This window comes from Engystomops pustulosus, chromosome 3 (assembly GCF_040894005.1).
Source record: "Engystomops pustulosus chromosome 3, aEngPut4.maternal, whole genome shotgun sequence".
Classification (NCBI taxonomy): Eukaryota; Metazoa; Chordata; class Amphibia; order Anura; family Leptodactylidae; genus Engystomops; species Engystomops pustulosus.
The window spans coordinates 72,591,172-72,605,012 of record NC_092413.1 but is presented as its reverse complement, the minus strand read 5'-3'; the positions used below and the strand labels follow the sequence as shown (position 1 = coordinate 72,605,012).

The 13,841-nt window shown below is 39.5% G+C and overlaps 1 protein-coding gene across 6 annotated transcripts in view; it reads left to right on the top strand.

The window, feature by feature from the left end:
* ARID1B (AT-rich interaction domain 1B) overlaps nucleotides 1-13,841 on the top strand; it is a 310,106-nt gene that overhangs the window by 58,146 nt on the left and 238,119 nt on the right. For 5 of the 6 annotated variants that reach the window (XM_072141068.1, XM_072141070.1, XM_072141072.1 and 2 more), the window contains exon 3: nucleotides 2,087-2,233. The exons of the other annotated variant lie outside the window; for it this stretch is intronic. In XM_072141068.1, the coding sequence (XP_071997169.1) occupies nucleotides 2,087-2,233 (147 nt within the window). The remainder of the gene's footprint in view (nucleotides 1-2,086; nucleotides 2,234-13,841) is intronic. 6 annotated transcript variants of the gene reach the window in all.

Sequence of the window (13,841 nt, the reverse complement as noted above, 5' to 3'; positions counted from 1 at the left end):
CTGAATGGCGCAGCTTCTCTTTGATGCCCTGGCGTGTGCCCATACAGCAGGTTACCACCAAATATGGGGTATTGTTATATGCGGGAGGAATTGGGTATCAAATTTTGTGGAGCATTTTGGTATTTTATCCACTGAGAATTTGTACATTGTTTGAAAAACACATTAATTTAGCCCAAAAAAATGTACTTTCAAAATTGTATCCGATTTTGTTTTAACCCCTGTAAAACAATTAAAGGGTAAATAAACTTCATAAAAGTTGTTTTATGTACGTTGAGGGGTGTAGTTTCTATAATGGGGTAATTTAAGGGGTTTTACTTTCATTTAGGTCTCTCAAAGTGATTTGAAACCTGAGCAGGTCCCTCGATAGCAGGATTTTGCGGTTTTTATGAAAATGTGAAAAATCGCACCTAATGTTCAAAGGCCCATAAAATCCTACAAAAATAAGAGTATGCATAAAAAAACATGTCCACATAAAGTAGACATTCGGTTAATGTTAGTTCACGAGAAAACAATTTTAAAATCACTTGGCTATGTTAAAGCGTTTCAAAGTTCTAACCATTTATAGTCACACAGGGCAGATTTGAAAAAATGGGCCGTGTCAGGAAGGTGAAAAGTGGCTTCAGCGTTAAGGGGTTAAAAGGTAACAAATATTTTATACATTAGTGTGTCCATGAGATTGCATCGTGAAAGCTGCAATTTCACCTGAACTGGAGTTAGACCCAGTTCACACCTGTATCACCTGAACTGAAGTTAGACCCAGTTCACTCTCTCCATTTAAGGAGGTGGTTATAGAAACTAAAAAGTGAACATGAGCAGAAGGTCCTGTGTTCACATTTGCTTAGTTATAGACTTCAATTTAGCTTCTGTTACTTTCTGTTACACATCCATTATGAATAGCAGAAAAAAAGAGTCTGGCTATTAATAATATAATGGGTCCAAGGGAACACTGGTGTGAACTTGGCCTTAGTTGTGAGTTCCAGAAATGAGACCCACACCTTTCATATTTTGTTGGTATTTTCTTTAAAGATGCCCTAAAAGCCTGATGGAAGACGACCTTTAAACTTGTTATTGATTAATATTGCTCTTTTTTTCCTTCTCCTTAAGATTTTTCAGCAATTCAGCATTTGTGAAAGTGATTTTTTAAAATGTAAAATAAAAGTTCCAACAAATTAGGTCTTGTTTTAGTATTTTTGCTGTTCCCCACCATATTTAATTCTGCACGTTGGTTGTTCTTGGTGTGCATGGCTGCATAGACGATATTGTATTAATTAAATTTTAGTGCTTTATGCTCTGGGCTTTCCCAAGTGATGTACAGAACAGTTATTCATCCAAGGCCATAGCCAAAAGAGAATAAACGCTTTCTTGCCCTACCAGTATTGTTACATATTTATGGAAACGCTACTAAGTACTACAAAGGGTATTTTTGGAACTGTACTTTTTTAACATTCTGCCACTCTTATGAGTCCTTTGAGAACATTTCTTTTGTACTAATTGGTTAAAAGCTTGAATGCTGCTGAGTTTCAATATGCTATTTGGGTGGTTGTCAATCATGCATCGATCCATACTCTCCAGTCAGGCATAGGACATCAACTCAATTATATATGCTCATTTTAAATTGGATGACAGTAGAAGTCTAGTGTGTACAACCTTGTGGTTTTATATATTAAGCCTATTTTTAACAATAAATTGTGAGGTGCCTAAAAGCGGTTCTACGCTTCTCTAAAAAGTATGTTACAAAGTGTCAAATCAAGTGCTAACACTTTCTTTTACATAGTGTGAAAATTCAGCTGCTGAGAGCAGCAACAATATATGAATACAAGCAGGAAAGTGTTCTGTGACAAGAACTACAGTGTATGCCTAGCAATAAGAATACTACTTCTGGTATTTATAAACTGTATTCTAGAATTCATTTCTGAATAAAAATTTAATAGTACATTCAGGGCAGTGTGTTGAAATAATTTGCTATTACGGGAAACACAGACACCTTACAAAATACCACTGACAGAATGTTCTAGTCTGAATGAGGCTTAGTAGTTTGAGTCCATTTAACATGACTCACGTAAACTTTGCTTGGCTCTTCTAACAGATGCCGCCTCAGTACGGTCAGCAAGGTGTAAGTGGCTACTGCCAACAAGGCCAACAGCCATATTACAACCAGCAGTCCCAGCCTCCGTATCCGCAGTCCCAGGGTCAGTATTTGTCGCAGAATCAGCAGCGGTACCAGTCCCAGCAGGTAAGTACAAAACAGCTGCCTTTCTCTTCCCCAATTTCTATTTTAAATTTTAATGAAAATGCAAGTCATTGGAAATGATGGGACATCCTCCAGTGCAAGTGTAGTGTGCAGACTGGTATCTCTTTTACATAGAAACCAACAAGCCTTACAGCCATCTCTACTATGTTGCTATATCTCATATAGCTTTAATGGCTATTCTGTCCTTTTAGGCCATGTTCACTTAAAATTATATTGCCTATATTTCAGTGTGGCTTCAAAGTGCTTAAATTACTTTCCCTAACTTACATCAATTTTGTCAGTGATTCCTATTAATTTCACAGAACAGCTAGGAAATAAGTAACATGTTAATTAATAGGGAGGATTAAGCATTAATTCCATGAAGATTCCTCATAGCTGTTTCAACACCTGTGGGAGACTGAAAAACCTTGCCAAAACCCTTTGTGAAACGCATACATTTTGAAGGAGTTCTCATGTATTCTTGTGGGCTTGGATTTAACGATTTTCATTGTGCACCACAAGTCACATGTCTACTTCATTCTTTGGTTTCAGTGCGATCACGTTTTCCACAAAAATGTTTTATAATGTTTGCTACCAAAAAAAAATTTTCATTTTATCTTCTGGCGCTAATAACTTTTTCATACTTTGTCGTACGGAGCTGTGTGTGGGGTCATTTTTTGCAACTTTTCATGCTTTCAATGCTACCATTTTTAGCACTGTATGGCCTATTGGTCACTTTTTATTGGATTTTTTTATATTTTTCAAAATGGTAAAAAAAAGTGTTATTTTCAGCTTTAGATGTTTTTTTTTCCGTTAGAATTAAACGCCACAAATAACTGTTATTATATTTTGATAGATCCGACATTTTGGGACATGGAGATACCTAACATGTTTATGATTTTCTGTTTATTTATATGACTTCTAGGGAAAGGGGAACTGATTTAGAATTTTTAGTTTTTTGTGTTTTTTTGCTATTTTTCAGACTCCCTAGGGTACTTTAACTCTAGGTTGTCTGATTGATCCTACCATATACTGTCATACTACAGTATGGCAGTTTATGGTGATTTTCCTCAACATTAATTACAATGTGCAGATTGCACATTGAACTGAATTGGTTAACAACAGACAACCTTTCGTAAGGCTGTCTGACCCGAGGCTGTCATGGCAACACATCGCAGCCCCCATGACGTAACGGGGGGCACCAACAGGATTTAAATGCCTCCAGCGGATTTGTCAGAGGCATTTACAGGGTTAATACCCACGATCGCTGGCATGTGACTAAGTACTATGTCACATGTCGATAAGGCGTTAAAGTCAGTGTAAAGAGAGTATGGCTTATTGTTGACATTCGCTATTCAAGTGTCAATGCAAATGTTATATAGCCTATAAGACATGGGAATCTGGTTGTTGCAAATGTTATATAACGTGTAATATTTTTTCCTTCTGCAACATGGTCTTTTATGACTATGGTCTATGTCTGCATTTACAACTGTACCATGCACAAGTATGGCCGTTTCTTTAAAAAAAAAAAAAGAATAATTTTTTTTTTTTTTGACTAATAAACAAATACTTTATAATTAGTGGTTGGAACTGTTAAGTTTATTGACACTGAAACTAAAGGAGAGAACATATTGATGTCAACAACAAATCAACCTCAAAGTGCCTTGCGCACATTGGTCTTGATATTCACAGTGTGAACAAGTTTGCATGTTCACATGTTGAACTTTATACAATAATTATTTGTGAATGTGTTCCCTTTTTTTACAGTCATTTGTGTTGCTAAAGAAAAATATGCGGTTGGGAGAGTGGAAGGCTCACTAGAGCAAGCTGATCGGTTTTTAGGAAGTTCAGTCAGAGTTAATATGCAATGTCAGGGTGTTTGAGTTCTCTGTGACAACATGAGGTAGCATCTGTCAGCTCTTGTTCATTTCGGTTCTAGTCTGCTATAAGTGGAAAATCAAGCCAGCTACATTTAATGTGTCATCTATTTTTTCAGTATTTGGTTCAGAAATGGTTTTACCTTTTAGCAAGTGTGACACAAGCTCTTAAAAAGCTTTAATAATTCTGGTGTGTACTTATTTTTCTACTATACTACTCCTGGCAATACAGGCTGAAAATAAGTGGCAGACAATTTTAAAGGCAACACTTGGTACTTGTTTGCATTGCCCATTTACACAGACAAATGCAAATGACAGAAGTGAAGCGAAGTATCATATAGTTTATATCTTTCCTGGATTTAACACTGGGACCCAAATTCATAGAAGCAAAGTCATTTACCTACAGGATTACCATTCCATAAATAAAGAATAATTACACTCACCGCATCATTATTAACACCACAAGGGGAGATTTATCAGTGTGTCACACAGTAGACCATTGTAGAGAACAACTAAAACCGTCTTCTGCTGCACCATTTTTTATGTTTCTGATGCTTGAATGAACTGTTGAAGACTGTGGACTCGCCTTCTAACAGTTGGTCTAGTATGCTGCGCTACAATAATACATTTTTTGATGCACAGACTTTTTACTGCAAGATTACACTCCTTATCTCAGATAGCAGGCCCTTTTTGGTAAATGTCAGAAAAGCGCCTAAAAGTCATCTAAAACCCTAAATAAATATGGTGCAAGGCATTTTAGACCGTTTTTTTTTTACAGGCACGGGCAGCTTGATACATTTCTCCTTTAGTGTTCAGTCCTAGAGATACAGCTGATAAACAGTCCATTTTTTACATCCTGAATATGCCTGTGTAAAACAGGAAGTCCAAACTCTACAAACTCAAGCATCATACCATTGTCTCTGTGTCTTAGGTACACCCATGCTAACTTTTAATGATTGCATAAATTATACCATAGGCCTCTGCTCTTTCTCTCTAAATTTATGGAACCATCAATGTCTGGTATTATTTTTAACTAGATTTTCTTGTAAATTACCATATATACTCGAGTATAAGCCTAGTTTTACAGCACAAAAATGTGCTGAAAAACCTTTACTCGGCTTATACTCGAGTCAAGGAAAAAAAAAAAGTAAACTCACCTTCTGACACTCCCCGGCATCCATCGCGGCTCCGACATTGGGTCCTAGTCCGTCCCAGTCTTCGTGACATCAGCTGCATCGGCACACACTATGATGTCAGCTTGCGACTGACGTCATGGTGCCTGCGATGGACCAGGATGGGCTGGCAGGCTATATACTCGAGGGGGTAGGCAGGCAGGCAGGCAGGCTATATACTTGAGGAGCCAGGCAGGCTATATACTTGAGGAGCCAGGCAGGCAGGCTATATGCTTGAGGGGGCAGGCAGGCTATATGCTTGAGGGGGCAGGCAGGCTATATGCTTGAGGGGGCAGGCAGGCTATATGCTTGAGGGGGCAGGCAGGCTATATGCTTGAGGGGGCAGGCAGGCTATATGCTTGAGGGGGCAGGCAGGCTATATGCTTGAGGGGGCAGGCAGGCTATATGCTTGAGGGGGCAGGCAGGCTATATGCTTGAGGGGGCAGGCAGGCTATATACTTGAGGGGGTAGGCAGGCAGGCGGGCTACATGCTTGAGGGGGCAGGCAGGCGGGCTACATACTTGAGGGGGCAGGCAGGCAGACTATATACTTGAGGGGGTAGGCAGGCAGGCTATATACTCGAGGGGGCAGGCAGGCGGGCTATATACTTGAGGGGGCAGGCAGGCGGGCTATATACTTGAGGGGGCAGGCAGGCGGGCTATATACTTGAGGGGGCAGGCAGGCGGGCTATATACTTGAGGGGGCTGGCAGACGGGCTATATACTTGAAGGGGATGGCAGGCTATATACTACAGGGGCTGGCTGACTATATACTACAGGGGACTGGCAGGACCAATGCATTTCCCACCCTCAAAATATACTCGAGTCAATAGGTTTTTCCAGTTTTTTGTGTCAAAATTAGGGGTCTTGGCTTATACTCGGGTCGGCTTATACTCGAGTATATACGGTATTTGTTGTATTGATTGGCTAAAAGCAGTTAAACCGTGGTTTTTATTTCCACTGACGTTCTTTGTGGTCAAATCAAACAGAACATAGATAAAAGCAAATGTTCAAAATTCATGAAATAATAATTTATTATAATTTTTTTTTCTGAAGTCTTAAAATGTGTTTATATACATTCTAATGTTTGAGCTGGCAATTCCAAAAATTCATTAGTGAATCTTGTAAAATGACTGATAAATATATGAATTATGTCTCAAATACATCAGAAATTATGGCAGTCACCTCATGGAAACTTTTTTTAACCATTTTTTCCCAAGTCCCCCAGGGTACTTGGCCCCTAGGGGTCTGTTTGATCATACAATATACTGTTATGCTACTGTATTGCAGTATATTGTGAATCTACTGTGCAGTATTTTTTGAATATACTGCAGGGTCTAATTTAGATTTTTCTATGATGGACATGGGAGCCCATGTTATATATCAGACTGCTGACCATGTAAGAAGAGAGGGGCCCATGAGATCTCTCCATACATCCTTAACAACGATGTGCCATAATAGTATTGTGCTTGTCATTAAGGTACTGTCCCATTGCTTTTGGCACAGTTGAAATTTTCTATCTTGCCCCCACTGTTCCCAAGCATAACTTTAGCTGTCTAGCTGTTGTCAGATGGGCAGTGCTGGTCTGTCTCCTTAGAGGGGTTATCCTAGAATTATGAAAAAAACAGAAGGTGGCCGGAAGGGGGCTGCTTAAAAAATTAAAGATGCACTTATCTCCCGAAGACCTCCTTGTGTCGCGTTCTGCTGTCGCTCCAGTCTGCACGCCATGTAAACAAACATGGCCACCAGAGCAGTAATTGATTCAGCTTCTGGCCGGACCCGACAACCATCCAGCCCGCATAGACAGTGCTGTGAATAGGGACGGGTGGGCCTTGCCGGCCACGGCTGGCCGGAAGCTGAATCCAGGACTGCTCCGGTGGCCATGTTTGTTTTACATGGCGCGCGGACCGGAGCGAAAGCAGCGTGGGACCGGAGGGCGTTGGCAGGTACTTACATCTTTATTTTGGTTCATTTGTATATTGGTTCATGAAATTACCCTGAAATCTATGACCATCTATGCTGCAACTCCATCTGACAGTAGAGATGTTGGTTGCTCATTAATGGTGGGGACCAGAGAAAAAATTGGACCAATGCCTATTAAGGGAGAGAAAGTGGCAAGGTTTTAATGTGGACATGCTCAAAATGTTTTTTTTTTTTTTTCATGTTTAACCACTTTGTATCTAAGAACATCATACTGAGACTGAAATCGTGATCTATTACTAGGTCCACATTTGTGTGCAGGTACCATTACTAGAAGACGTTAATTTTTATTTATTTTTTTTTACGCAGATATAGAAAGTTTTGAGAGGTAGTAACACATGGCACATTTATTTAATTATCTTGAAACTTTCTAATGTTCCCTGTCTGTGACATAAAATTTAGTATAATGTTAATAACACTGATGGATCATATATAACTTTGAAATGCATGTTAACATTTTGACCCCTTAATGACCCCTTTTTCGCTTTTGTGTTTCACAAGCCACATTTGTGCCATTTTCTTATGGGCTTGTTTTTTACACTTTTCACTGTGCACCCCAAATGACACATCTGCTTTATTCTTTGGTCTGGTACCTTTTGTGCAAAAAGAAATGTCTTCTTTTGGCTCTAATAACATTTTGAATACTTAAGTGTACTTTGTAAGTTGTAATTTTTTTGTAGGATGAGCTAACTTTTCTTTGCTACCATTTTGGAGACTGAATCACCCTTTGATCACTTTTTGTAACATTTTGTTATATTTTGCAAAATGGCAAAAAAGATGTCATTTTGGATATTTAGTGCAATTTTCCATTACAAATTCATCACTAAGAATAACTGTTATGCTATTTTGATTGGACATTTTGGGACGGGGCGATACCTATCGTGTTTATGATTTATATTGTTTATTTTTATATCAGGCTTTTGACTTTTACCAGTGGCGATCAAAGGGTTAGCACCTCTGACCGGTGTTACTGGTGGGTATTTGCTGCAATATGTAGTAAACACCCAGCTTGTATGGAGAGGGTTTAGCCTGTGTTTCCTCTCCATACAAACGCAGCTGACATGTATCGTACAGATGCGTCACTTCGGTAAGGTTAAAGATGCACTTGACCACTTTCTAAAGAAGGTGTTTTCATTGTTACTGAAATAATGTTACATTGTTCACTGCCTAGGACAATTATTACGTTTTTGTTGACCTAGTATTTAGGGTTATGGGATTCCTTACATTAACTTTTTAAAATAGAACTTTTTAATAGTACAGTTTTAGGTTTCATATATCTTATGTTTAAGAAAGAAGGCAAATCTGAAGTTAAAAAGTACAAAATCTGCTCACCGAGTGTTGCATGTAGATGTCTTTTCCGTGCTGAAAATCCCCTCCTGGACCAGGAGGATTTGCTGCATGCTTTTTAGTAGACTTGGATCCAGCTACAGGATTTGGACATCAATGCTTGAAAGTTTAAAACTTCATGCTTTTATTAACGGACCTTGGTCTCGAATACAAAAAGAATCTCTTTCAGCGTAACAGTTTAAAAGGTATATACATCAGCAACGCGTTTCAAACGCACTATGCGTCCTTCCTCATGGCTGTATAATATACAAAAGACAAACTCACAGACTTAAAAAGAGGGAATCTGAAGTTCTTTTCTAATAAAAATATGCAACATTTATCATGGGAACCTAAATAACTTACTGGTCAGTACATATACTTTGATCCTACAAGGGGATACTGGTATGAGAGCGCTATGTAATTTATTGGCACTATATAAATAAAGATTATTATTATTAGTGTATAATACACTGTACTGCTTAAAATTTTTATCTCCATAAAAAACACAATGAAGCGGGTGGAACTTGGCCCATTCTCAGATGCAGAAACGGGAATAAGCAACATGTGTCTTGCATTCTTTATTTGCAGACCAAGTGATGCTCGTTACCTCGGCAACTAGTTCAGGTTAAACATATCTGGGATCAGGGCAAGCATCTCCCTCCACCTTTAAATTGCATTTCAAAACTCAATTCAAAGGGAACCATGGGAATAAGGCCTTAGGGTGAAGACACACATGGCGTTTTTGGGCCGTTTTTGGGCCGTTTTTACTAAGTGCGTTTTCAGATCGTTAAAAACGCATGCGTTAAAAAATCTGTTTTTTGAAAACGCATGCGTTTTTGTCCGTTTTTCCGAAATTGCGCAATGAAAAACGGACAAAAACGCATGCGTTTTTTACGATCTGAAAACGCACTTAGTAAAAACGGCCCAAAAACGCCATGTGTGTCTTCACCCTTAGGCTGCAAATGTGTTTCCAGTGAAATGCATGTAATCAGTAAACAGCACCTGGTGTCTTGCATTTAAACAATGCAAGACACTGGGTGCTAGTTACCGATCCCATGTGTTTCACTGGAAACGCATATGCGAATGGGCCGAGCCCAGCCCCATGCTATAGCATTGTGTTAGGAAATGCTACGCTAGCAGAAAGTGTGGACGCAGCCTGAGGTCTTTAGTTATTTAAATCGGTTAATTAATTAGCGTCGCTTATGCTTTTTTATCTGGGAACTAGGGGCTCCTTGTCTCATTCACCAACCTAATGCAAAGAACCCTGTCCCCCAGCAGTGTTGTCAGTCTGTGACATAGGACTGTTCGTGTGTCCATGTGTAACTTCCCTAATGGAGATGTCAACTATATGCCCCATGCTTTGTTTTCTTTTACTGGCAAACTGAAAACCCCAGTATAAACTTGTGTGAGATACAGAGATAATTACAATGATCTATTTAGGTTTATTTATTTCCCAACAAAAGTAAATATCTATCTATCTATTCCTGCTTATGGTGATGATTTTCCTTCAGACCACAAATTCAGTATTTTAATAAAACATCATGTCAACTTTCTAACCCTGGATATTCTGTGTTGATTCATTTTTAATTGTTTTTAAGAAAGGTTGGATACATTTTTATTTAGCATGACCTTTTTGGATAAATTTGGCACATTTGTAGACTGCGGGGAGTGGGGCTGGATTCACAATAGATGTGTACATCGAAAGTTGGCCAGGTTTACATTAAACTTATTTAAAGGAAACCTACCATTTAGAATGGCAGGGGTAAGCTGTAAGTACCGAGCACCAGCTCAGGGTGAGCTGGTGCGGGTACTTACTTTCGTTAGTGTTATAAACCGCGGTATTGCGGTTTTAACCCTTTTTAAACTTTAGAGCAGTAGGGGCTTCGGCGCTGCGCGCGACCATGCGCCCGCAACATCTCCGCTATTTCCTATGTAGGCGCGCGCACGATCGTGCGCACGCAGCGCCAAAGCGTCTTCTGCTCTAAAGTTTAAAAAGTGTTAAAACCGCGATACCGCAGTTTATAACACTAACGAAAGTAAGTACCGGTACCAGCTCACCCTGAGCTGGTGCTCGGTACTTACAGCTTACCCCTGCCATTATAACTGGTAGGTTTCCTTTAAGTGTTGTGAGATTTTGGTAGATGTGCCATGTTTAAATAAAAGTAGACTTGTTTACTATTTTGGTCAGTTTTTCTGTAGGGCACTATAGTGCTGCATTTACCAAATGCAACATTTCAAATGTCACAACACAGATTGTTGTAAATGCATACCTCAAAAATTCTCTCAAGAGTGAGGAAGCCAGAAGGGTCTCATTTTGTGGGTTTGTTTACATGTCTCACATTCTTCAAGTGGCAGTTGACATTGCAATACATTTGCCACATATTCTACAGCAACATAAAATGTTGAACAAGTGAAACCATAACTTCCATAGCAGGACTAGTAACAAATTGGTCTGAGGTGGTTCTTATTTTTCATGCCTGGAAAAATGTTTTTTTTTTTTTATGCCTTACGTATAATACGCAAACAAATACGAAATCTGATGCTTAATCAATTCTTATATTAAAGTGTACAAAGTTGTTTACAATTAAACAAGATCCTATAGTTGCACAATGCAATACTTATAATTGGTCAAAACGGACAAAGAATAATTCTTCTAGACCTTGAGCCTCTGTGTGTATCCAGTTTGTATTATTGTGGTCTGTAGGTTTCTCATGTGTTTTTTACTATTTAAATCACAGAAGGTTAATTAAAACAGCGCCACTCTCTGCATTTGCCAGGGAATATTAACCTCACCAAGCTTGTGTTAAATCACTGAAGTGATAGAATTGCATTTACTTGATAAGATTTTGCTGCAAGAGCAAAGACAAGGCCATTTATAGTTCAGTGCCATTAATTGCTTAGCATTTAGATATTAGCACAGGAGTCTATTAATTAACTTGATAATAAAACTATTGGAATGTAGGCCGGTGAAATGATTTGGTTTTAGTGGACCCATGGAGCTTGCCAGCGAGAGTGAAATGGATTTTCTCCTTCCCTCCTGATCATAAACTCTTAGAACACATTTTTCCTTTAATGAGACCTGATGCTAGGGATTGTATAGGACCCATGTGACATTCCCCTGGTTTGTATTATGATTGTGTGTGTTGAGCAATATACAGATTTGATGTCTTTTCTATTATTACACTCGCAAAGTAAATCACTGCTGGCACTTTTGTCAGAAAGGGACATATATATAATGAAAATATGTTCAACACAGCAAGAGAATTGGCTGCATTTAAGGAGTAATTCAAATTTTGCTCTATGGGAAAATGCCGGTTTGATGAAACATTAAATGTAATAAACAAAAGAATAAAATAAAGTGAGTATAAGACTCTGTTCAAATCTTATTGTTTCCTTCTGTTCTAAGTGTTTGTCAGGAGAATGACCTATAATTAGGAAGGAAGGTTGCAAAAAAAATCCACTTGTATAGGCATATAGAAGAATACATTGTCTAATGCAGCCCCTCTCCCACTGGCAGCAGAGGCAGGAGCAATCATCTGCAGCAACCTATTTCCTGCTTACTGTGCGTATGGTGGCTGAGCGCTCCCTTCTGCCATAACTGTCCATAAAAGGTTGTGGCAGTGTGAACCATATTATATTTACAAGTGGGGGTGTGAATCAGACCTAGGGATCCTACCCCTGAATGTATAATCAAGTAAAGTTTGTGCAGTACTGTAGGTATATTTTGGCAGCCTTTGTGGCATACAGGTTGAACCTCTCTAAAGGTTGAGATGTTAAAGGACATCTATCACCATTTTCTCGGTGGTAGACTGTCCCATAACGCACCCTCCTTTTTTCGCTTCCTCTGGGGCCTCCTTCAGAGCAAGAAAAAAAGCTTTTAAAGTTATTCAAATTAGAGGAGGCGTTCAGGGTCCCATCCAACGAGCACCTCGTGGCACCTCCGATAACTAATTTATGCCTCGTTGTTTACTGCTCCCATGGCTCCCCGTGGCCAGAGAGCCAGTTGGCATCACCCGACCATCTGGAATTCTTGCGCTGGCGCAAGAGCTCTTCTGTCTTGCGCGGCTCACAGGTGTGCTGTGCGGCTCCAAAGTCTTCCGAAGATGTCTTCCGCCTCCACTATGTATTCTGGCTAGATTTCTACCTGCGGGCTGAACAAATTAGAAGATATCGCGTCAGCGTGAGAATTCCAGACAGCCGATTGACATCACCCGCTGTTTGCCCGTGGAAAGCCATGGGAGTGGTGCATAACAATGAGGTGGGGGTGCATAAATTAGGTATCAAAGAGCCAGGAGGTGCTTGTTGGATAGGACCCTGAGCATGTCAGGCTCATTTGAATATTTTTAAAAGCTTACTTTCTCGCTCTGATGGAGGCCCCAGGGGAAGCGAAAGAGGCTTGGTCATCCCCTACAGGTAAGGAGGGGGCGGTATAGGACAGTCTACCACCGAGAAAAAGGTGGAAGATGTCCTTTAAACCAGACCAACTTTGCTAGAGTTAGAAACCAAGCATAGAACACTTAGCAGCTATTGATGTAAAGTATATTCACATTTCTGTCGTTTCTGTTAAATCATTAAAGCAAACTTTTCAGGATTTATTTGAGACGTATGGTTTAGTTTTCCAATTCCCCATACATCATATCTGTGTCCTTTATTGAAAGAACAAACACTTCTACATACCTAAAAATTAGTCTGATGAGGTACATCGTACCCTTCTCTGGTGCTCACAGCACCTGAGTGTTGCTTCTATGAAGCTGACATAGTACTTCCTTGTACATGTGCTGAACATAAGTTGAATGACTGTGCATACGCTGGGAGCAAGGCAGGGTAGACACAGAGGTGATAGCACAGAGCACTGGATCTATGCATCATAGTAAGAAATGATCATACAGTAATCTACTACACCACAAAGAAAAAGATAGGTTAAAACATGTCCATCTACACTATAAATCACCTACTTTAAATTAAAAAGATGACACATGGCAACATCACAGAGTGTACACTAAGCGAAACCTCTCCCGAGGACCACCTTTCTGAGAGGACACCTCCCTAAAAGAATAATGTTTAAAAGAAAAATGTTTTGCCATTATACTCTATGGAGGCTGCCCCCATATGTAGACCACCCCTTTCCTCTGCAAAGAGGTGGCACTGCATATATACTTAGCTGCGTGTGCAGGGTCTGATCACTGTAATTATTTGTGCATTAAAACTTTCAAACACACCCAACTCTGCTAACAGCAATGCATGTAGTATATATAAA